The sequence below is a fragment of the Leptodactylus fuscus genome, chromosome 3, assembly GCF_031893055.1.
Source record: "Leptodactylus fuscus isolate aLepFus1 chromosome 3, aLepFus1.hap2, whole genome shotgun sequence".
NCBI lineage: Eukaryota > Metazoa > Chordata > Amphibia > Anura > Leptodactylidae > Leptodactylus > Leptodactylus fuscus.
Window position 1 is genome coordinate 172,301,581 of NC_134267.1, and position 23,538 is coordinate 172,325,118.

The window sequence follows — 23,538 nt, forward strand, 5'->3', positions numbered from 1 at the left end:
CAGTGGTTCCACACAGTATAATATGCTCTCCAGAGAGCCCCCCCGTATAATGCTCCACAGTGGCCCCACAGTCTATAACATGCTCCCTAAAGGCCCCCCCCAGTATAATGCTCCACAGTGGCCCCACACAGTATAATATGCTCTCCAGAGAGCTCCCCCAGTATAATGCTTTGCAGTGGCCCCACAGACTCCCTCAGTGCTATTATTATATTATACTCTGGGGTCTCTTTAGACCCCAGAGTATAATAATTGGAGGCCCAGGGAAGGTAAAGGAAAATAACAAACAGTTATACTCATCTTGCCTTACCTCTCCTAGGCCTCCTTGCACTGCTCCACTGTCCAGGCCGTCACTGCTGGCTTCCGTTTCTCTGCAGCTGACGTCATCTAAAGTCCAGAAGATGACGCTGGACACCTAGGACAGGTGAGTAAAAATGTTTGTTATTTTTACTCACCTCGGAAAGGGGCCCTGCAGCACATGACGCTTGGTCCCTTTCTGTTATTGATATGGCTGGGCCTGGCAATTGCCCTGTATGCTCACCCTAATTCCGCGCCTGGCACCTATAGTGTATAGCGTGTAGTACACATTCTGCTTTCTAAGGATCCCTATACATTGCATATATAAATCTAAGTAATGTTTAATGTTTATTTGATAGCCTTAGCCTTCAACTACTTAATGCTATAGTACACCTTAAGATGAAAGGTCTGATACTTCGGATAAGCACACTGTACGCAGGAGGCCCTTAAGGGCAAAGACGATAGCCGAAATTTTTGAGGCGCTGAGGGCTTCCATACACCAGGAGATTCAAAATGGATAGTTTATCAGAGGTTGTTGGCGATTGTCCCTTCCCATCTACCTCATGCTAAACTATAGACTAAACAGTATAAGAATTGGGCCTCAGCTATTGGATATAAAACCACTAAGAATTTTTTCAAAGAAAAAAAAAACATGACTGTTTCTGCTAAACTGCTGCCTACTGTTTCCTGGAAGATAGACTACAGCCAAGTGCATGCGGCCCTTCTGTTTCACTTTCTATAGTGTACCCCGGTGATCGAGATACACTTTGGAGGGTGGAAAAACTAGCTTGACCCCAGCAGAAGTGTGTGTATTAACACTTCATCAATGCCCACCCTCATCAATAATATTGCAGTACACACCACCCAATACTTCGAGGTGCTACGGGGAGAAAGAATGGAGCCATATTTATCACCAAGATTTATAGGAGAGCCATGTAGAGGATCAAGAATTATAAGGGTGCCATGTAGAGGATCAAAAATTATAAAGGTACCATACCGTGCTGCAAACCGCCCAGCCATGACACTTAGTGGTGAGGAACACCTCCCCCCGTACTCCTGATAGTATTTCTCCATAGACGAGTACTGGGGGGCATTCCTCACTGGTCAGCATCATCGCTGGGCAGTAAGGAACACCCCCTCTCACAGTACAGCGCAATAGATGCTACTATGAGGAGGGGCATTCCTGAATGACTGTCAGAAATGCCCTTCTGACACTAAAGAGCTACGGTAACGGCACCGATAGCTCTTCAACGGGGGCACAGAACGGGAAAGCCGATTGACTTTCTAGTGATGTATTACACTACATGTGCCCTGAGGACGTGAAAGGTCCTCTTTAATTCACTAGTCCAAGTCTGGGCCTGAATCCGTGCGATGTGCTGATGTGAATTCAACCAGAAAATCCTTAATTTTGGACTCCATCATCATCATCATTTGTGTTTTTTTGAGGGCTGTAAGTATTTGCTGTCTCCATTAAACACTAACCCGCATTTTGTATACTTTATCCTGAGAAAACCACCCCCGTAAAAGACTCTATCTGTGAAAATGTAGGTCAGTGGCGTCAAACTACGGCCCGCCAAGGACATTTATCCAGCCTGCTGTATGTGGCCCGCATGCTGTCGCCCGGATCACTCACTAACGGATTCCCCGTTAGTGAGGTTTTGCTGCTTTCAGTTGTACGTGCAAATGTGCATACAACTGAAAGCTATCAGTGTATGCCACGCAACCGCGGCCTACACTGACTGCAGAGTGTGACCTCTGCCCTGAATACAGAGTGTGACCTCTGCCCCGACGCAGGCGCAATGTCGTTAGTTGAAAGATGACATTGCAGTCTGAAAGAGGAGGACGCGAGGCGGCGGCTCTTCATGGTTAAGTATAAGAGTAAGTGTGTGTAGGTGTGTACTGAAGAGCATATAATACTGTGTGTGTGTGTGTGTGAGGGGGGCATACTAAGGAGCATATAATACAGTGGGGGTTTACTGAGGAGCATTTAATACTGTGTGGAGGTGTACTGAGGAGCATGTAATACTGTGTGTGGGGGCATACTGAGGAGCATATAATAATGTGTGTGTATGGGAGCCTGCTGTGGAGCGTATAATACTGTGGGGGGCGCTGCTGTGGAGCATATAATCTTAATTTTTTTTTAAACTATATTTCGGCCCTCTAGTGGTTTGAGGGACAGTGAACTGGCCCCCCATTTGAAAAGTTTGAGGACCCCTGATGTAGGTAGTTGACTCATGAGATTTCTCTTTATGTCTAGGCAGGGAGTTTGAAACTCTGCATTAGAAAAACAAACCTCTGACTACTCTAAAGATATCTTAACCACTTGTTGACAGCTGGATGACTTAGATTGTCCAAAAGATTGTGCAACTGCAGGAGAGGGGAGCTGAATATTAGAGACAACTTGAGTGCTTATAAAGAAGGCCGAGACAGTACTGTCCGTGTCTACTGTATGTGATCAATGTATATACTGCGCCAATGAGCAACCTGTCAATCCCAGCAATCACACAACCAAAGGTGCAACCTAAATAGTAAATCTGCCCCAGTGTGTAAAATAAAGAAAACTAAAACAAAATAAAAATAAAAAAGTGAAAAAATGAAAGTAAAATAAAAATAAAGCCTTATGTATCATCAAAAAAATTGAAAAAACTTCTAAAAAACTATTAAACAAGTTATCACTTTCAAAACTTCATATACTAAGAAAGTAGAAAAAAAAGGTTTGTCTGGTAATGAAAGGAGGAAAATGGTTTGGTCCATCCTTCCATACAATCATCCAATTTCTTTCCCTCTCTCAAACACACACACAATAGCTTTAATTTATACATATCCATATTATTGATATAATATTGTGCTGACATCATTGTCTTGTGGTAACCGCTACTATGAGCTGGACATATAGTCTTGGAGATCACACAAAATATGTTGTGAATGACCTTGGCTCACTTACAGCCACCAAGGTCTGGACAGCTCCCAGTTTTTAAGGTCAGCAGACATTGTTTGCAGTACATCCCTTATGACGAAAATAATTTCCACTTGCTATGTGAGTTGAAGGACAAGCTACAAAGACAACAGTTCAGTCGTAGATTACAATTGAAGTAGACTGTGAAATGGAAGTTAAAAAGGGATAGTACATATGCAAACCAAAGTTTTTATTGATAAGATGATGTACACATTTCAATCTACAGTAGTCATCTAGTCCATTAGTTGAAAGTGTTAAGATAAGTATATTATGATAATAATGCTGTCATATACAGTTACCTGTTTCATATAAACACGTACCATTTACTTTGTAACATTATCTTTGTCAAATATATTTGGCTATCTCTGTCAGTGCCATAGACATTGAATTGTAGCGAGACACATGCTGGCCACTGCTCCATTCAATCTCCTCCTACTGATCGTGTGACTGAGGATGGAAATGATGAGCATGTGCAAGAATCCCATGGCCCTGGTGTGTTATAAAAAGTGGGGAAGATTTCTGATAATGACATTGACATTGCTAATAATGATGATCGATTTGCAGATAGGACTGGGTTAGGATATCAAATGACATAAGATGAAAAGGTTGGTGGCAGTGGTGATAGTAACAATTCTAGCTAATGTGCAGGCCTAAAATCAAAAAAGCCTGCCTGGGAGGACTTTTGGGAAGCTCGTGAAGTGGGGAGTGGGACTAGTGGATGAAATGGCAGACATGTTTCTGTTGCTGCTGGCATTGGCAGTAGCAACTACATTTGGTAATCTCCTATGTGGGTATTTTTTTCTGCTTCACCAAACAATAAAACCAATATTGTGCAATATCCACAAGCAGAAACTTAATGACTTTGCAGGAACACATTTGCACATTTCAGGCGTTCTAATGATGCAAAAACACCCTAAATTTTCAGTAAGAAGACGGTCTGCCTTTGCATTGCCTTTTCTCCGACGTGCCAACTCAGTGGAAATCCACCTTAAACAAGCTGTATGAGCAGCAGAAGGCAGTGAAAGATTATTGCATGCAGCAGACCTCAGGGACAATGTGGTATTCAGAATTACATCACTGGATACTCATGAGGCAAGTATATCAACTTCTCAAGCCCTTTAAAGAGGCCACCAAATTTGTTAAGAAGGAAAACTTCAGTATAAGTATTATTAGTATTATTGTATATCTTACAGAAACACACTCATGCAATGAGGGATAGAAGTGGAGGAACAGTTTCCACCACTTAGTCAATGCCATTGCCCTGGGTTGATGGTGGAAGATGAGGATCTGGGTGAGGGTCATTATTGTGGACTCCTAGACCAGAAGAGGAGGAAGCCGCTCATTTGAATGCAGAGGGGAACCTTAAAATGTCACAGGCACAAGGGGAGGAGGCTGACCTTTATTTCTGTCAAGGTGAGAATGATGATGACTAGAGATGAGCGAGTACTGTTCAGATTAGCCAATCCAAACAGCACGCATGCATTGAAATGAATGGAAGCACCTGGTACTTCTGCTTTGATGCCGGCCGGCCGCTTAACCCCCCCGCGTGCCGGCTACGTCCATTCATTTCAATGCGTACCTGCTGTTCGGATCGGCTGATCCGAACAGTACTCACTCATCTCTAATGATGACCATGCTGACCAAGTTCACCAACCATGGCAGGCCCCTGGGTCTGTGCAAACACTGGCAAGCATGGCAGGCTGTATTCTCTGCTGCTTACACAGAAACAAATGCATTATTCGCAACAAGCAGAGGGAGGAGTACTGGATGGCAGTGCTCTAAGACCCTCGCTATAAAGCCAACATGGGGGAATTTCTCTTTAACTCCCAAAGGGAGAAAAATTTGATTATTACAGGATAGACTGTATACCCTGATTATCGCAGCATTTAGAGAGACCACTGCAACAACCAGTCACAAGTGTACCAGGTGGCCTCTGCCCGCTCCCAGTTCATCTCACTCAGCCAGCATTTTGCCTTTAGTGCCAGTGCTAGAACTCCAAGTGTTAGGAGTAAAAACACCAGAATCAGCAGTCAGGACAGTATCTGGAACATGATGAACCAGAAATATTTCAGCTTGCAGAGCCACAACAGGCAACTAACACCCACCAGCTCTACCAACAGGTACAGTTGTACTTAGAGTACACCTATATTCCAGCAGATAATCGTGATTGCAGTTAAATCTGGACCAAGATATAAGAGCAGTTTAAGGAGCTGTTGGCACAAATTTTGGTATATTGAGAAATATAAGAAAATGTAGGAGACTTCCTTGCTCCTTCCAAACTGGTAAAAGGAAAATGTTTGTTTTGGTACCGTGTTAGCCAGTGGTTATGAAATATAGAAAAGGTATCACCTACTGAAGACCTTCCAAACTGTTCATTCACTTTGATTTCTCTATTAGATCCTCCTTAGGAGGACCTCAACAGTGACCCTGGGACATGTGATATCATGCTACAAGGATGCCCAGAACAGGTGAAGAGAAGTGGCTGTTTGTTAACTGTTTGTTATTGTTATGGTTACTTACCTACCCTGCGCCCCCCTTTATTATACTCTGGGGATTTTAATGGAGGAGGAGGAGGACAAAGCTTAAGATAAGATAAGATAATCCTTTAATAGTCCCACCTTGGGGAAATTTCAGAATACGAATTACGAATATTCATCAAAATTAATCTGGTGAGGTTCACCCCCTGGAACTTCTGTTCAGATCCCTCATCTAAAGTAGGGAGTAACTATAGAAAGTGTCAATTACTTTGGAGTGTCACTTAGTTTTGAGCTGAACTCACACCGCCACAAGATTACAGAGCAGAGAAAGGACCTCTCTGTGCAAAAACACTTCTGCAATCAAAATCATAATATCATCAATGACATGAAGACTTTGGTTTTAAGAGGGAATTTCAAATGTAAAAGAGACAGGAGAATATGAGAGTATAAACTCATGGCCAGCTTGGACACATTCCAGAGGGGGTTAATTCTGTCACATGGATTTCTGTTCTTCTACAGGAGCTAGGCATCAAAGGGGCCATAAAAACTCAGAGGGCCATCCTTTGAACTGATAATTTGTTTTTTAACTTATCTATTTATTTGTGTGAGTACTGCTTTCCATCACCTGTCGCACCAAACACTTGATTTCTGTGCCCTTTTTGTGTATAAGTTTGCATGCCTTCAAATATGGGAAGAATATGCAAATCTGTCTCCCAAGATGTAAACATGGAGACAGTGCCTCTGTTATGCTGCCCTCTATAGCAAGCAACCTGAACATCATGCCCGACTTCAAATGAATGGGTTGTAAAGCAGACCGCTGGCAAACCGCCGCCTGTCCAGTTTCTCCGGGGTTTAGGACGGAAATCCCAGGTTGGACAGCGGCAGAAGTGTGAACCCTCCTTTACATAAAAGATGGTTCAGGACTAGAGATGAGCGAATAGTATTCGATAATTTCAAATACCTTGCTCCATAGGAATGAATGGAAGCAGCTGACGCCAGCGCTTAACCCCTTGGTGTTCGGCCGCTTCCATTCATTCCTATGGGAGCGAGGTATTCAAAACTATAGTTTCGAATACTATTCGCTCATCTTTATTTGGGACTGGAAAGCAAATAAAAAAGCATTAAAGAGTATGCCATGGGGTAAGTCTGCATTAAAAAGAGGTACCCACAGAAGAAGGATAGTCTTATACGGTGAGTATATCCCAAACTCTATATATTAACTGGAAAAGTTGGGGGTCGTCTTATACGCCCAGTCGTCATATACGCCCGAAAATACGGTACTTTTGAGCTGTATAATTCTTCCCAATGGTGGCATTGAGGTTGCATTTTAAACAAAGTGGTCTTAATATGAAAACATGTAGCAAATTTGTCAATATTACATATAGCGCTGGCATTTCCCAACAGTTATTAATAGTCATAAAACAGATCAGAAAGACTCCGACCTATATTATTACATAGAGAATGAGAATGTTACTTTCTTTGGTAGGTGTTAATCCTATGTCAAAAGTTAAGCCAACCACACCTCTTGACTTTCACAATTACCAGTGCAAGTGGACTGGCATTGCTCGTGCCAACAGCTGCCATACATTCCAGCATAAGCTCTATTTAAAGCCATTAACCTGCATAGAAAGAACAGTTAGAGGACGTTGTATCACTGACTAATACACATGGGGGAGAAGACAATGACTGGATCAGGTAAGGGAACACACTTGGTAAATCTGAGTTCATCTATGTTTGATAGGTTATTGCAACTGTGTTTATCAGTGACAAACTAAAACAAAATGAAATACAAAGTATAATCTCTAACTAACTTCCATAATAGTAAAAAGTGTTTAACAATATAATACTTGTTACTAGTATCACTGCACAATTAGTATGAGATCCTATTAGACCATGACTATGACAAGCATATCGATGACTACCAGCCAATATCTAACAGTAATCCAGCATCTTTATCCATTATGTCTTTTGTGTTTATGAACAATAGTAGATCAAAGTGTATGTGTCATAGCCCTGATAAAGCTAAACATGGATGTACAAAGAATTAATGCTCTTTCCATACCTTAGCGTAGACACTAGATAAAAGTAGATTAAAAACAAGAGAATGAGGGTGTATTGTATCTGCTTTTAATTGTCTGTGTCCAAGTCCACATGGATTGGGGGAATCCATGTGGTTTTAATTAATTTATTGGTTTTTACATCTAGAAGGGACAGTTAAAGGGGACCTGTCATTTCTCCTGACATGTAGGTTTTAGTTAAGCCCCAAAACTTATACATCTGTGTTCTACATTCCTTTGATGAATTTCTGAGTATGCTGGGGTTACCATGGCAGTCAGGTTGTCTTTCCCTATGGGAGAATATGTGCAATGTAGTATTACATACATTGGAAGAATATGTACAGAAGCATCTCAGGATCAAGTCCCCTTGTGAGACAGAAAGAAACTAAAAAGTTGAGAAACTTTAAAAGAAAGATAAAAAGTAAAAAAAAAAAAAAAAACCTTTTCCCAATTTAAAAAACAAATAATGTAAATAAAAATAAATATATTAGGTAACGTATGTGTATATGCCTATCCAAAAATAATGCTATTTATCCTGCACAGTGAACTCTCTATATAAAGATACTTCAATGCGTAAAATGAATGTGTTTAGGTCACCTTACCTCTCCCAAAAATAGCAATAAAAAGTTACACCAATAAAAACTATAACTGTAAAGAAAAAACTGAATACATCAATCCTCCTCCTACTTTAATATAAATGGTAGTTCTGTATCTAATGGTGGTTTAATCATAGTGCTAAAAAGAAGCGATAACAAGACAACTGTCAGTGGAGTGTATATTGCAGTAGACAAAATTTACTGTATATTTTGTATGTTATAGCCTAGCAAGGAATCTAAAAAAGAAAATATCTGATGAAGCTGCAAGAATTCAGAGGGTGGGGGACCGTGTTGGACTCAAAATGTTAACATTAATGATGAGTGAGTAGTGAAATATTCGATATTTAATATTTGTTTCAAGTAGCCCCTCAATATTCAACTATTCGACCGAATATCGAATCCCATTATAGTCTATGGGGAAAAAATGCTTGTATCAGGGGAAACCACAATTCGACTAAGGAGAGTCACCAAGTCCACAATGACACCCCGGGAAATGATGCCAACACCTCTGGAATGAAACAGGGACAGCAGGGGACGCATGTCTGGGGGCATCTAACATGCCCAAGTCCCAGTATTACCCCAACATCACAGCCTATCAACTAGACACTTCAAACTCAATATGGAAAGTGGAAAAATACTTGGAAACCTTCTTTCCTCTACATTAGTATGGACAGAAAGCAAAATTTTAAGCTAAAGAAACATTAGCATGCACCCCTTTAAATCACGTAGCCCTTGACAACCACAGATGGTATAGGCAATGGGAAATCCAACAGCCCCCACCCTTAACTGTTATTATTTATGTGTGTGTGAAGTGGTGAGATCTCCAAAAATTGCTTTTCTGGCCCTTGAGGTGAGCCCTTCCAAATTAAGTTAGAGGCCATTCAGCTGAGCCATACATAAATTTACTTTTCAGGCCCTTGGGGTGAGGCCTCCCAAACTTAGCTTCAGGCCCTTGGGGTGAATTGAGGCTTTAACCAGCAGAGTATTAGGCCCTTGAAGTGAGTTGAGCCTTATAGCAGCAGAGTTTTAGGCCCTTGAAGTGAGTTGAGCCTTTAATCAGCAGAGTTTTAGGCCCTTGAGGTGAGTTGAGCCTTTAACCAGCAGTGTTTTGTAGTGAGCAAGGGGGTGCACGATGGCGGTGGTAGTCCAGGGCTGATGGGGGTAGTAGTCATGGTTGTGTTAGAGGCCTGAGTGGTATACAACCCTGTTCCCCTGTCACATACATGTACCTTTCCTTTCACTTTAGCTGTTACTTGTCTACAGTGTACAGGCTGGAATGACTTCTGGGACAGAGTCCAGTAACAACGGATTTAACCCCTTAGCGACCTTTGACGTACTATTACGTCATGGACGCGAGGTACTTCGCGCACCATGAAGTAATAGTACGTCATGGTGATTCCTCCCGCTCACTAGCTGAGCGGGCGGAATCGGAACTGGGTGATGGCTGTTACTGACAGCTATCACCCTTTTCCATAACCTCCAGTCGGTACTTTTACCGATCGGAGGTTTTAACCCTTTGATTGCGATGGTCAAACATGACCACCGCAAACAAAGGGTGCCGCGATCTCTCCCCCCCCCGCCGGCACCCCCCGCGGCGAGATCGGGGGGTGCCGGTATCTGTAATATGTAGTCTGGGGTCTGGTTAGTGACCCCAGACAGCCCTGAGCACTCACTTACCTGGTGATGCTCCCGGCGTCTTCTGGAAGTGAGTCTGTGCCGTCCGCACAGCTCACTTCCTGTTTCTCGAGTGAGACACGTGCAGGCTGTCACTGCAGCCTGTGTCTCAGTCTACAGTAGAGAATCAGTGATGCAATCATCACTGATCCATGTGTCCCATAGGGACACAAGAACAAGTAAAAAAAAAGTGTAAAAAAAATAAATAAAGTATTTGAAAACAATTAATAAAGTTATAAAGTCCCAAAAATGCCTTTTTTCTATAAAAAATGAATTATGTAAAAAAAACACAAAAAATTAATAAAAACAATACATATTTGGTATTGTCGCGTCCGTAACAACCTGTACAACAAAACTGAAACAATATTTAATGTACACAGTGAACGGCGGTAAAAAATAATGGAAAAAACCCGCCGGAAGTAGTGATTTTTCGCCATCTCACCTTACAAAATGTGCTATAAAAAGTGATCAAAAAGTCATATGCACCCCAAAATAGTACCAATAAAATGCACAGGTTGTCCCGCAAAAAATAAGCCCTCAACCAACACTGTCAAGCGAAAAATAAAAATGTTACGCCTCTCAGAAGATGGCGATGCAAAAATCACTGATTTATGTCCCCAAATGTGTTTTTGTTCTGCAGACTTAGTATCGCATAAAAAAATAACATAAATGAGGTATCGCCGTAACCGTACCGACCCGCAGAATAAAGGTCACATGTTACTTATACTGTACGCTGCATGGCGAAAAATGTAAAAGGTAAAACTCAATACCAGAATTGATTTTTTCTCTTTTAAATCCAGCAAAAAAAGAGTTAATAAAATGTAATCAGTAAGTTTTAGGCACCCCAAGATGGTGTCATTACAAAATACATCGTATCCCGCAAACAACAAGCCCTTATATGGCCACGTCAGCAGAAAAATAAAGAAAATATAGCCTCTACCAATGTGAAGACAAAATCACGCAAAATCGCCAAATCATTAGAACACAACTGGGTGTGGCAGGCAGGGAATGTATAAGCTGTGCAAGCGAATATCAGGGGACACCCCATATTTACAGCTTATGAGGGAAAATATACCAGAAGTGACCCCCAAAGTGACCCCCAGAATGACTCCCCCAATCATAGGAGCTACTGGGGGTACAGTAGGGAATTTAGCGTCTGCAATGTCCTCCGCACCGCTTATACATTCCCTCTTCGCCATCCGCTGTGCAGTCACGTCCGGGATACTAATACTCACTACACCCCCTGATAAATTCTTTTAGGGGTGCAGTTTTCAAACTGCGCTCACTCCTTTGGGGAATCCACTTTTCTGGTACCTTACAGGCTCTACAAACATGACATGGCGTCTAGATACCAAACATCTGAATCTGTACTCCAAAAGCCGCATCGCGCTCCTTCCCTTCTGCCCCCTGCTGTGTGCCCAAACTGCAGTTTATGCCACATGTATGACACATGTATGACACTGGTGTAACCGGGGTAATGTCATATGTGAGTATAAACTGATATTAGGGCACATGTATGACACTGGTGTACCCCGGATAACGTACGTAATGTCATATGTGGGTATAAACTGATATTAGGGCCCAGCCAGACACAGAAGGGAAGAAGGTTATTTGGTTTTTGGAGCACAGACTTAGACGGTTTGGTTTTTGGATGCCATGGCACTTTTGCAGAGACTCTAAAATTTCCCCTACAAAATGGGGTCACTTCTTGGGGAATTCCAGTTTACTGGCACCTCCAGGGCTCTGCAAAAACAACATGGCACCCAGAAAGTCCCTCTAAATCTGTACCCCAAAAGCTATAAAGCGCAGTGCTCCTTCCCTTCTGAGCCCTGCTGTGCGCCCAAGCAGCAGTTTATACCCACATATATATTTTTTTTGCCCCTCTGGATCGCCCACTTAATAGTTTTAGGAGTGCAGGTCTCTGACAATACAAAGTGGGTGCAATGCATTGGATACCAAAATGGCATATTTCTTTAAAAATTTCAAATTTTGGGAAGCATTTTTAGTCTCAAAATCATAATACCACTTGATACATTCCTTGATGGGTGTAGTTTCTAAAATGGGGTCACTTTTGAGGGGTTTCTATTGTATTGATACTTTAGGGGCTCAGCAAATGCGACATGGCACCTCAAAACTATTCCAGCAATATATGCCCTCCAAAATCCAAATAGCCCTCTTTCCATTCTGAGCCCCAACATGTACCCATACAGCAGATTATGATCCCATATGGGGTATTGCCGTGTTCAGGGGAAATTGTGGGGGGCTCTTAATTCTCTAACTACTTGCAAAAATTAAAAATATGGCGCTAAATGGACGATTTATTGGAAAAAAAGTAATTTTTCATTTTCACATCTCAATGGTAAAAAAAATCTGTGAAACACCTGTAGGGTCCAAGTGCTCACTAAACCCCTTGATAAATTCCTTGAGGGGTCTAGTTTTCAAAATGGGGTCGTTTTTTTTTTTTTTGGGGGGGGGGGTTCCACTGTTCTAGCACTTCAGGGGCTCTCCAAATGCAACATGGTGCCTGAAACAGATTTCAGCTAAATTTGCCCTCCAAAATCCCAATAGCGATCCTTCAGCTCTGGACTTTACAGTGTGCCCATACATCACTTTACATCCACATGTGGGGCATTTCTGTAGTTAGGGCAAAGTGCTTGACAATTTGTGGGGTGCATTTTCTTTTTTAACCCCTTGTGGAAATGCATAATTTGGGGTTAAAGCTACATTTTATAGCAAAAAATGTCACTTTTCCTTTTGTTGGGCCAATTCTGTTACACTCCTGTAGGGTCAAAGGGCTCAGTAAACCCCTTGGTAAATTCCTTGAGGGGTATAGTTTCCAAAATGGGGTGACATTTTGGGGGTTTCCACTGTTTTGACACATTGGGGGCTCTGCAAAAGGGACATGGTGCCTGAAAAGTATTCTAGTAAAATCTGGCCTACAAAATCCAATTAGCGCTCTATCTGTTCTGAGAGCGACCGTGTGCCCGTACATTAGGGTACCAGCACATATGGGGTATTGTCGTGTTCAGGAGAAATTGTGTAACAAAATGTGGGGTGCAGTTTCTCCTTTAACCCTTTGTGAAGATGAAAAATTTGGGGCTACAGTGACATTTTATTATAAAAAAAAAGTAATTTTTCATTTTCACATCTCAATGGTAAAAAAATCTGTGAAACACCTGTAGGGTCCAAGGGCTCACTATACCCCTTGATAAATTCCTTGAGGGGTCTAGTTTCCAAAATGGGGTGACATTTTGGGGTTTTCCACTGTTTTGGCACCTTGGGGGCTTTGCAATCGGGGCATGGCGCCTGAAAAATATTCTAGCAAAATCTGGCCTACAAAATCCAATTAGTGCTCCATCTGTTCTGAGAGCGACCGTGTGCCCGTACATTAGGGTACCAGCACATATGGGGTATTGTCGTGTTCGGGAGAAATTGTTTAACAAAATGTGGGTGCAGTTTCTCCTTTAACCCTTTGTGAAGATGAAAAATTTGGGGCTACAGTGACATTTTATTATAAAAAAAGTAATTTTCATTTTCACATCTCAATGGTAAAAAAATCTGTGAAACACCTGTAGGGTCCAAGGGCTCACTATACCCCTTGATAAATTCCTTGAGGGGTCTAGTTTCCAAAATGGGGTGACATTTTGGGGTTTTCCACTGTTTTGGCACCTTGGGGGCTTTGCAATCGGGGCATGGCGCCTGAAAAATATTCTAGCAAAATCTGGCCTACAAAATCCAATTAGTGCTCCATCTGTTCTGAGAGCGACCGTGTGCCCGTACATTAGGGTACCAGCACATATGGGGTATTGTCGTGTTCGGGAGAAATTGTGTAACAAAATGTGGGGTGCAGTTTCTCCTTTAAACCTTAGTAAATGTGTAAATTCTAGGGCTAAATGAATATATTAGTGACAGAAATTGAAAAATGTAAATTTGACTTCCATTTTGTTTTAATTGTTGTGAAATGCTGAAAGGGTTAAGAAACTTTCTAACTGCTGTTTTAGATTCTTTCAGGAGTGCAGTTTTTAGAATGGGGTGACTTTTGGGGGGTTTTATTAGAGAGGCCTTTCAAGTTCCCTTCAGAACTGAACTGGTCCCTTGAAAAATGTGTTTTGGAAATTTTTTTGAAAATTTGGAAAATTACTGCTTGACTTGTAAGCCTTATAATATCTGAAAAAAATGAAAGGGTGCTTAAAATTTGATTGCTACATAAATCAGAGACATGGTTAATTATATTTATGAAAAAATTCGGGTAGTATGACTTTCTATTTGAAAGGCTTGCAATTTCAAAGTTTGAAAACTGCATTTTTTTCAAAATTTTCACCAAATTTCCTATTTTTTCATAATTAAAGACAAAACATATCGACGAAAATTTACTACTGACATGAAGTACAATGTATTACAAAAAAACAATCTCAGAATCACTTGTGTAAGTTAAAGCGTCTCAAAGTTATCGCCATTTAAAGTGACACATGTCAGATTTGAAAAAAGAGGCCTGGTCCTTAAGTCACTTTTGGGCTGTGTCTCTAAGGGGTTAAAGAACTTTACTTGGAAAGATCTCTTGTTGCATGCAAAGTACAGATATCACAGAATAGCTTTTACACTTATCCCAAGTAATAGCAGTACTTCAGTCACAGTCCCATATCCTCTGCAATAGCAGGTATACGGATTCTGGGTAGGCAATGGTTAATTTATATACAGTCCAGTGCAGCTTTAGCTCTACCTTGGGAGATATAACACAGCTTGGCTATACTGTGCAATGTGGTGCAGGGGAGTACTTACAGAGTAGGTGCTAGAGCAATGCCCTATTGCAGGGTGCTAAAGTCGTGAATCAACGACGTGGAAACCGCTTAGGTTGGATCCAGCTGGGGAACCCATGAGAAGCGTGGATCCAGGCAGAGGACTTCTTTATCCAATAGGTTATTCCTCTGACTTAGGCCAATAGGACAGGAATAGACTTTTAGATGATCTCCCAGGTGTGGACAGGTAGAAATTCAGTAGTTAGTAATTCTGTGTCCGGATTACAAAAAACGGTTTTGCGGCGGAGAGCATACAACGCTCACCGCCGCTCACGGCCGGACCCGGTCTGTGCTTTCCGTCTTCTTGTATGCAGAAGACGGAAACCACAGAACGGAGACCAGAACGCAGGTGTGAACCTAGCGTAACCTCTTTCTGTGAACGCAGGGGCTGGACTGGGGACAAGTCTCAGCTCGCCCTAGAAGCAGCTTGTGCTCCTATAGGCTGAAAGCAAAACATGTGACTGAAGTTGCAAGATGCTAAAACGTGGTTTTGCAAAACATGTGGGTTTGCAAAGCTAAAACAGGGTGCAAAGCTAGTTAACCTCTACACTGCTGCAGACAATGCTAAGTGTATGCAGTCGAATATACAGCACACAAAAAGAATGGCTGAGATTAGACATTACCACCTGACAATATAAGAGGCAATATGCTGACATAATGACTTTTTAAGCAGAACATTAACATCTTGTTCTGGGACACTGCATTTTAGTTTTTGGCCCTTTGGGTGAATTGAGCCTTTAACCAGCAGAGTATTAGGCCCGTAAAGTGAGTTAAGCCTTGTAGTAGCAGAGTTTTAGGCCCTTGAGGTGAGTTGAGCCTTGGACCAGCAGAGTATTAAGCCCTTGAAGTAAGTTGAGCCTTGTAGTAGCAGAGTTTTAGGCCCTTGAGGTGAGTTGAGCCTTGCACCAGCAGAGTTGTAGGCCCTTGAAATGAGATGAGCCTTGTACCAGCAGAGTTTTAGGCCCTTTGGGTGAATTGAGCCATTAAACGGCAGAGTTTTAGTTTTTGGCCCTTTGGGTGAGTTGAGCCTTCAACCAGCAGTGTTTTTGGCCCTTTGGGTGAGTTGAGCCTTCAACCAGCAGTGTTTTTGGCCCTTTGGGTGAGTTGAGCCTTCAACCAGCAGTGTTTTTGGCCCTTTGGGTGAATTGATCCTTCAACCAGCAGTGTTTTTGGCCTTGAGGTGAGTTGAGCCTTTAACCAGCAGTGCTTTTGGCCCTTGGGGTGAGTTGAGCCTTTAAACAGCAGTGTTTTTGGCCAATTGGGTGAATTGAGCCTTTAACCAGCAGAGTATTAGGCCCGTAAAGTGAGTTGAGCCTTGTACCAGCAGAGTATTAGGCCCGTAAAGTGAGTTGAGCCTTGTACCAGCAGAGTATTAGGCCCTTAAAGTGAGTTGAGCCTTGGACCAGCAGAGTATTAAGCCCTTGAAGTGAGTTGAGCCTTGTAGTAGCATAGTTTTAGGCCCTTGAGGTGAGTTGAGCCTTGAACCAGCAGACTTTTAGGCCCTTGAAATGAGTTGAGCCTTGTACCAGCAGAGTTTTAGTCCCTTTGGGTGAATTGAGCCATTAACCAGCAGAGTTTTAGTTTTTGGCCCTTTGGGCGAGTTGAGCCTTTTACCAGTAGTGTTTTAGGCCCTTTGGGTGAATTGAGCCATTAACCAGCAGAGTTTTAGTTTTTGGCCCTTTGGGTGAGTTGAGCCTTTAACCAGCAGTGTTTTTGGCCCTTTGGGTGAATTGAGCCTTTAACCAGCAGTGTTTTTGGCCCTTTGGGTGAACTGAGCCATTAACCGGCAGAGTTTTAGTTAATTGCCCTTTGGATGAGTTGAGCCTTTAACCAGCAGTGTTTTTGGCCCTTGGGGTGAGGTGTGCCTTGCACCAGCAGTGTTTTTGGCCCTTGAGGTGAATTGATCCTTTAACCAGTAGTGTTTTTGGCCTTGAGGTGAGTTGAGCCTTTAACCAGCAGTGTTTATGGCCGTTTGGGTGAATTGAGCCTTTAACCAGCAGTGTTTTTGTCCCTTTGGGTGAATTGAGCCTTTAAACAGCAGAGTTTTAGTTATTGGCTCTTTGGGTGAGTTGAGCCTTTAACCAGCAGTGTTTTTGGCCCTTTGGGTGAATTGAGCCTTTAAGCAGCAGTGTTTTTGGCCCTTTGGGTGAGTTGAGCCTTTAAAACAGCAGAGTTTTAGTTATTGGCTCTTTGGGTGAATTGAGCCTTTAACCAGCAGAGTTTTAGTTTTTGGCCCTTGGGGTGAGCCCTAAAAAATTATTTTTCAGGCCCTTGGGTTCAGCCCTAAAAAATATTTTTCAGGCCCTTGGGTTCAGCCCTAAAAAATATTTTTCAGGCCCTTGGGGTAAGCCGTAAAAAAATTATTTTTCAGGCCCTTGGGTTCAGCCCTAAAAAATATTTTTCAGGCCCTTGGGGTGAGCCTTAATGGGGTGATTTTAATTGGTTTTCAATGGTGATGGTGGTGGTGGTGGTGGTGGTGGTGGAGGAGAAGGAGGAGGTGGAGGAGGTGGAGGAGGAGGAGGATGAGGACAAGGAACTTGTGAGCTGGCACAGAAACATGGAACTGTGCCTCGTCATTAATACTTTTGATGGGACATGCTGGTTGCGGGTCCACAGCCACTACATCGCCAGGAAAGGCAGACTCTTGTGTTACTACATGCCTGGAGGTAGTGGCTGACTGGCTGGTGCAAATGCCGCTGGAGGCAATATTCGCTATCCACTGTAACATCGGTTCCTGGTGCTCGGGCCTCGTCAGCGGGGTACCCTGCAACCTGCTTGACATTGTGGATGAGGGCACTGCTGTCTGCCCCTCTCCAGTAGCCATTGGATCTGCAGTAGCTCGACTGCGGTCTGGATCCCCAGCTGGATTTCCATGTCCCCATCCTCGTCCCCATCCCTTTGTACTACCCTGATGCATTTTCAGATGTGTACAGGTGATGACAGTATACAGCTTTCTTCTCACCCCTATGGGACAGTTAGAATGTATACCAGTTGTAAGGAATTTGAGCCCTAAAAAGGGCTTTTGTGAAATTTTGGCTTGGTGCAAAAAAAGCACCAGGGAAGGTGGGAGGGGATACGAATTTTTACTGCGTTTACCATGTGATAGTCAATTGAAATCGAATATGTTGAATACCATAATATTCCATCGAATACCCACTCGATCGAACGATATTCGTTCATCTCTAGTTAAAATATCTAATTTATTCTAAACAGCTCAGCCAACTATATGGGCCATACATGTATATATGTGCTGGAGAGTAAACTTCATGTGCATTTCTCCATTTCCACATGGGACTCGGGGTCTCAAGTCTTGTGATCTCTGGGGGCTCCAGTGGTTAAACCCCCTGTGATCAGACTCTTTTTTACAATATCTCAAGTTATCAAGATGTAATCAAGATATAAAATATCAATCTTCTATTCTACTTAAAGTATACATAAGAGATATAAAGATCACATTCAATTCTACTGCGTCGGCACTGTCAGTTTCTGAAGGCTACAATACTTCTAAGTACTTGTCAGATATCGGGGAAAAAAACTGAAAACTCTCGCAAAGTGAATTCACTTCAGACCTTAGGACAAGAGAATGTTGATGTGTCAGCTAGCGCTGTAATTATAGTGGACCTGTCACAAAGAACCACATTGAGCTTTGTGTTAGACATTTCTAAGAAATTTCTACTTTTCTAAAGTTCTGACTTTTTCTTAGACAGCCTTTGTATTACTTTCATGAATTTTTGGGTTATGTTAGAAAAAAAAATGCTTATTTAAGTAAGATGCTCTATATTCCAGGACCATCATGATTCACTTATACTTAGAACTAGTACAGTTGTAATAATCTGCATCGGCAGCACCAACAAAACATATTTACAGAACTGTGCAAACAAATGGATAATATAAATATATCAACTGCTCAGGATGGTAAGATGGCTATGAACATCTGCAGTCTTATTTATAGTTTCCAATGGGACACGTTGTACCTAGACTAGTTGCACTAAAGTGCCCTAATATAATACAGCAGGGGAAGGCAACTTTAAAGTGGTACACATCAGATAGATATTGGCCAAACCTGACAATTTCGGCAGGACCAACAGAACTGATAATTTGCATGGTGGTATCCTGACTGACACCAGGTAGAGAAAAGAAGACTCAGTCAAGCAGGATTGGTATCTGGCAACGGCTTGCTCCCTATTAAAACCAAATGCATGATCAAGCAAGCCAAGCATGCATGAAAAACAAGTACAAACAAAGGTTTTACACATCAGGACATAATAAAAAGACATCTGCTCCTTGGAAGACCTCATTACAATGTGTCATTATTTATTTAACAAAAACTAGATCAAAACGCAGAAGTAGAAATAGATCCTACTGCTCCAATAAGGATTAAGAAGGTAAGTAGCAGTAAGGTGTTCTTAATAAATTACCATTGATTTACTGCACTGATCCTCAGCTAGTATAACCACTTCTATATAACCAGTTGGAGCTGTTTGCAGGACTGCAGCATTCAGGTGTGTGGTGACACAATGCCAAGCAGGAATGACATCAGCAATGATCTTAGAGAAGCAATTGTTGCTGCCCATCAATCTGGAAAGAGATATAATGCCATTTCCAAAGAATTTAAAGTTCGTAATTCTACAGTGAGGAAGGTTATTCAGAAATGGAAAGTATTCAAGACAGTTGACAGTCTTTCCAGGAGTGGATGTTCCAGCAAATTCACCCAAGGTCAGACTGTACAATGTTCCGAGAAAGTGCAAGTAATCCAAGAGCTATATCTAATACTCTACAGACCTTAGTTAACATGTTAAATGTTTATAGTGGTGATGATTTAGGGTTGTTCTGTAGCCACATGATCTGAGCACCTTGCAGTCATTGAGGCTACTGTGAACTCCATATACAATATATTTTAGAGTCAAATGTGAGGCCATCAAACAACTAAAGCTTGACCAAAGCTGGGTCATGCAATAGGACAATGAACCCAAGCACGACAGCAAATCTCCAACAGAAGAATCAAGGTGTTACAATGGCCCAGTCAAAGTCCAGAGCTCAATCCCATTAAATGTTGAGACCTTTAGAGAGCTATGTATGAACAAATGTCCACAAACCTCAACGGGGGCAACATTGTATGGAAGAGTGGGTGAAGATTCTACCAGAACAATGTGAAAGTCTGATAAGACTGATAAATGATTTAGAAAACTATTACTTCAAGTTATTTCTGCCAAAGGTTGATGTACAAGCTGTTGGTTCATTGGGTGCACTTAGTTTTTCAGGCATGGCTTGTCCATTTTGCATCATTTTTGTAAAATAATGACATGGTGGATCATGTTGGGTGCTGTTGTTCATATTCGGTTTCATTTACGTAATTTTTAGACCTTCTCAGGAGCACTTTTTATTATTATTATTATTATTATTATTATTATTATTTCTTCTTGAAACTTAAAGCATTTTAATTTAAAGAGGGAGGCTTTGTTTTTCTCAAGACTCTCTATGTCTGTAAATGAATGGCAGGGAATGGCTCCTGAGCTTCTCTAAAGTTTTCAATTTCATCTGCATCTTGAGGACATAAAATTGAAAGGATTTTCCCATGATCTACTTTGAACTTTCTGTGAATGTGTTCAGTGGGTTGCTAACCTGGAAGTTAATAGCTAAAGAGTCATGTCATTTGGTAACTTACTGGTTCAGAATGGGCTAATAAATACAACATGGAATTTAAAGGGAGTCTGTCAGCAGGAAAATCAGTATCAGTACCTTGTAGAGCAGCTTCTAAACTTTCCAAAGATGTCTTTCCTAGTTTGCATTGCAGCTCCATTTTCACAAAAATCAGAAATTATTTTCTATGCAGATTAAGTGAAACGGGCTTTGGAATGGGTCCTCTCCTGCCCGGTCTTCACTCTCTGCTACAGATAGTCCCCTATCACTGCTGCCCAGCTCCTCCGATTTTGCAGTTTACATTGGTTATCTGGAGTGGAGACAAACCATTCAGCTAATTATCCTGAAAATAAAACACTGCTTTTCATGAAAATGGAGCTCTAATACAGAATAAGAAAGGCATCTTTGGAAAACGTAAAAACTTCTGTACAAGGTACTGTCATTAGTTTGATATTGATTTTCCTGCTGACAGACTCCCTTTAACATATCAGTATCTCTCATCTCATCAGGCTTGGCTGAATATCGCCGGTACCTGGTGCCTGTTTTACTGATCGCTGGATGGTTCATTGGCTGTGGGGTGATGGTGTATGTTATTTTCTCATGAAAAAAGTAAGTAATTGCATATTTCATATTTATACCATAGATGCACATTGAAATGCAGTATATACTTGTAACAACTAAATTAAATGGATATTATACATTTTAGGCTCCTTTTTTCATATGGCCATCGAGTGCTTGCTCTTTCTGCCACTTCTGAACTGAAAACAATGGGTAGATGTAGGCTTCATATGGATGAAATATACAGTATATATATATATATATATATATATATATATATATATATATATATATATATATACACACTTGTAATGAACATCAGAGCAAATGAATGATGGAACATTCACTTTCTATACAATGCAGCAGCAGACTCCGAGCATACATTATATTGGATACAGTGTGAGCGGAAGCTATCTAGCCACACAAAACTGAATGTAGCAAGATTATCAACTAATAAAAGTAAAATTATTCATCCATTGCAATTTACCATATATTTATACTATTCTACATCAATACCATCCCCTCACTAATACATGCTTTCTTTATTGTAGATACTGTAGTTTGGCGGATGTCTGAAGAACAAAGGCTCCATCCCCATGGGCTGTTTCATTTGAAGTCCTATGTAGCTTAACATGAAGATACCAAGCTTTGTATTTAAGAACAATTTGCATCAGTAGTAAAATGTGCTTTATTTTTAAGTTATGCCGAATGTGCCCTTACTTTATATTAAATATTTGATGGGATGTTTTTCTTTCCTTACTTTATTATTTTGCTAACAAAATATGTTTTAAGAAACAGAACCACAAAAAAAAAAATATATATATATGTAATAAACTATAAAGAAGAAAAGAAATGTGATAATTTGGTTGCCATACATCTGATTTTTTTTTAACCACATTTACTTGATATAGTTCATGCTAGGTGTGAAAATGCTGGCATCACAATTTCTTAGGGCCACACTATACAAGAAGATTTTCCACTGGACATTTATCTTTAAGGCCGGGCCCCATGTGGTGTAAATGCCACGGTTTGGCTGGGTTCACACAGGGATTTTTGGACACCTCAGAATCCAGTCCAAAAAATGGCTAGCCGCGTCTGGATGCCGATGCAGTGCACCGACATCCAGTCGTGGTATTCCGCTCCATATTAGGCCCAAATTAATGGACCTAGTCATGATGGAGGCTTTGTGCCGCGGACGCTGCAGCGGATTTTGTTGCGGAATCCACGGCAAGGAAGGGCAGGTCGCTTCTTTTTTTCATGAGTGGTACAAAACCGCTAGCGGAAAAAAGAAGTGAATGGCTCCCATTGAAGTCAATGGGAGGCATTTTTTTGGATCGGATTTTGAGGCAGATTCCGCGTCAAAATCCAGTCCAAAAATCCCTGTGTGAATCCAGCCTCAGATGAAAAAAAAAAAGCAGTTACTTACAGTCACTGTGTAGTGGACGGGATACTAGTGTATAGCGTCCCCACAGTGCGGTAAAATATAAGCAGCGGAAACACTGCGATTTCCAAAATCATTGAGGTTTTGGAAATCACAGCATGTTATTATACCCGCAGAAACTACGGTGGTTTCCCTTTAAGTCTAATTAAGGCAGAAAGTCCGCAGAGGAAACCTCTGCGAGTTTTATGTGAAAAGTGTTGCAAGAAAAACCACAATGAGTTGCCGCAGCAGTTTTTCCTGCAGCGCTTTTTTGCTGATGAACGCTTCATAGGACCTTAGTCTAAACTACTCATCTATGAAATAGGTCCCTAAAAGGGAACATTTCACCTTGAAACATAAGCCAATTTGTAGGTATCATGTTATAAATCAGAAAGAGCTGAGTACATTAATATATGATTTTATGGGAAAAGATTGTTCTTTATTCATTCATACCCTCCCTTCTTTACTAAAAAAAAATCAAGTCATAGGACTGACAGCCCTCCATACATGACAGACATAGGATGCAATTCCTGATAGGATCACCCCATGACTAGATGACTGCAAGACATATTCATTGAATGAAAGTGATTTTCAGCTGCAGAAAATACAGCAGCACAATCTTCAGCATAACAGCAAGAAACTTCAAAGAACATCAGTGTTTCTTGGCCAAGGTTAGCTACAAAGTATGTCTCTCACTCTGTAGGACCTGTCATATTCTGTGTTACAAAGAAAAACATTTATTCATCCAAAGAATTGCATGATGAAGAGCATGATGTCAAAGGCCAGGCCAGTTTAGACTGTGGCCCTGGGCAAAATTAAAAATGGGGCCCAAAATGCTGATAGACCAACAACATCATCAAATTTCCAGTGGCAGCCCCTTTAATAATACCCCCTTTTTGCCACCAAAAAAGTAAGAACCACTCTCCTTTATCTCTACACAATTCAAACTTTATTATTCCCCCATATATTAGTCCCCTTTTATATTATAGTCCCTCCCTTATAAATAACAGCACCTTTATATATAGTAAGTCCCCCTTATTAATAACAGTCCCACTTATAATAACTTTCCT

At 41.3% G+C, this 23,538-nt stretch overlaps 1 protein-coding gene across 3 annotated transcripts; it reads left to right on the plus strand.

The window, feature by feature from the left end:
• The first annotated feature begins 7,330 nt into the window (after positions 1-7,330).
• Positions 7,331-21,837, plus strand: STRIT1 (small transmembrane regulator of ion transport 1). 3 transcript variants are annotated; one of them, XM_075268778.1, is made up of 3 exons: positions 7,331-7,422; positions 21,000-21,103; positions 21,609-21,837. In XM_075268778.1, exons 1-2 carry the CDS (start codon positions 7,395-7,397, stop codon positions 21,092-21,094), a joined length of 123 nt encoding a protein of 40 aa, XP_075124879.1. In that variant the 5' UTR covers positions 7,331-7,394; the 3' UTR covers positions 21,095-21,103; positions 21,609-21,837. The 3 variants fall into 3 exon arrangements, with proteins under 3 accessions (XP_075124879.1, XP_075124878.1, XP_075124880.1); XM_075268777.1 differs by having other exon boundaries at positions 21,000-21,099; positions 21,600-21,837; XM_075268779.1 differs by having other exon boundaries at positions 21,000-21,099.
• Positions 21,838-23,538: the final 1,701 nt, after the last annotated feature.

Coding starts and splice junctions, on each gene's coding strand:
- STRIT1 (XM_075268778.1), top strand. CDS start 7,395: ATGGGGGAGAAGACAATGACTGGATCAG. Junction 7,423..20,999: donor GAAGACAATGACTGGATCAG/GTAAGGGAACAC, acceptor TCATCTCATCAG/GCTTGGCTGAATATCGCCGG.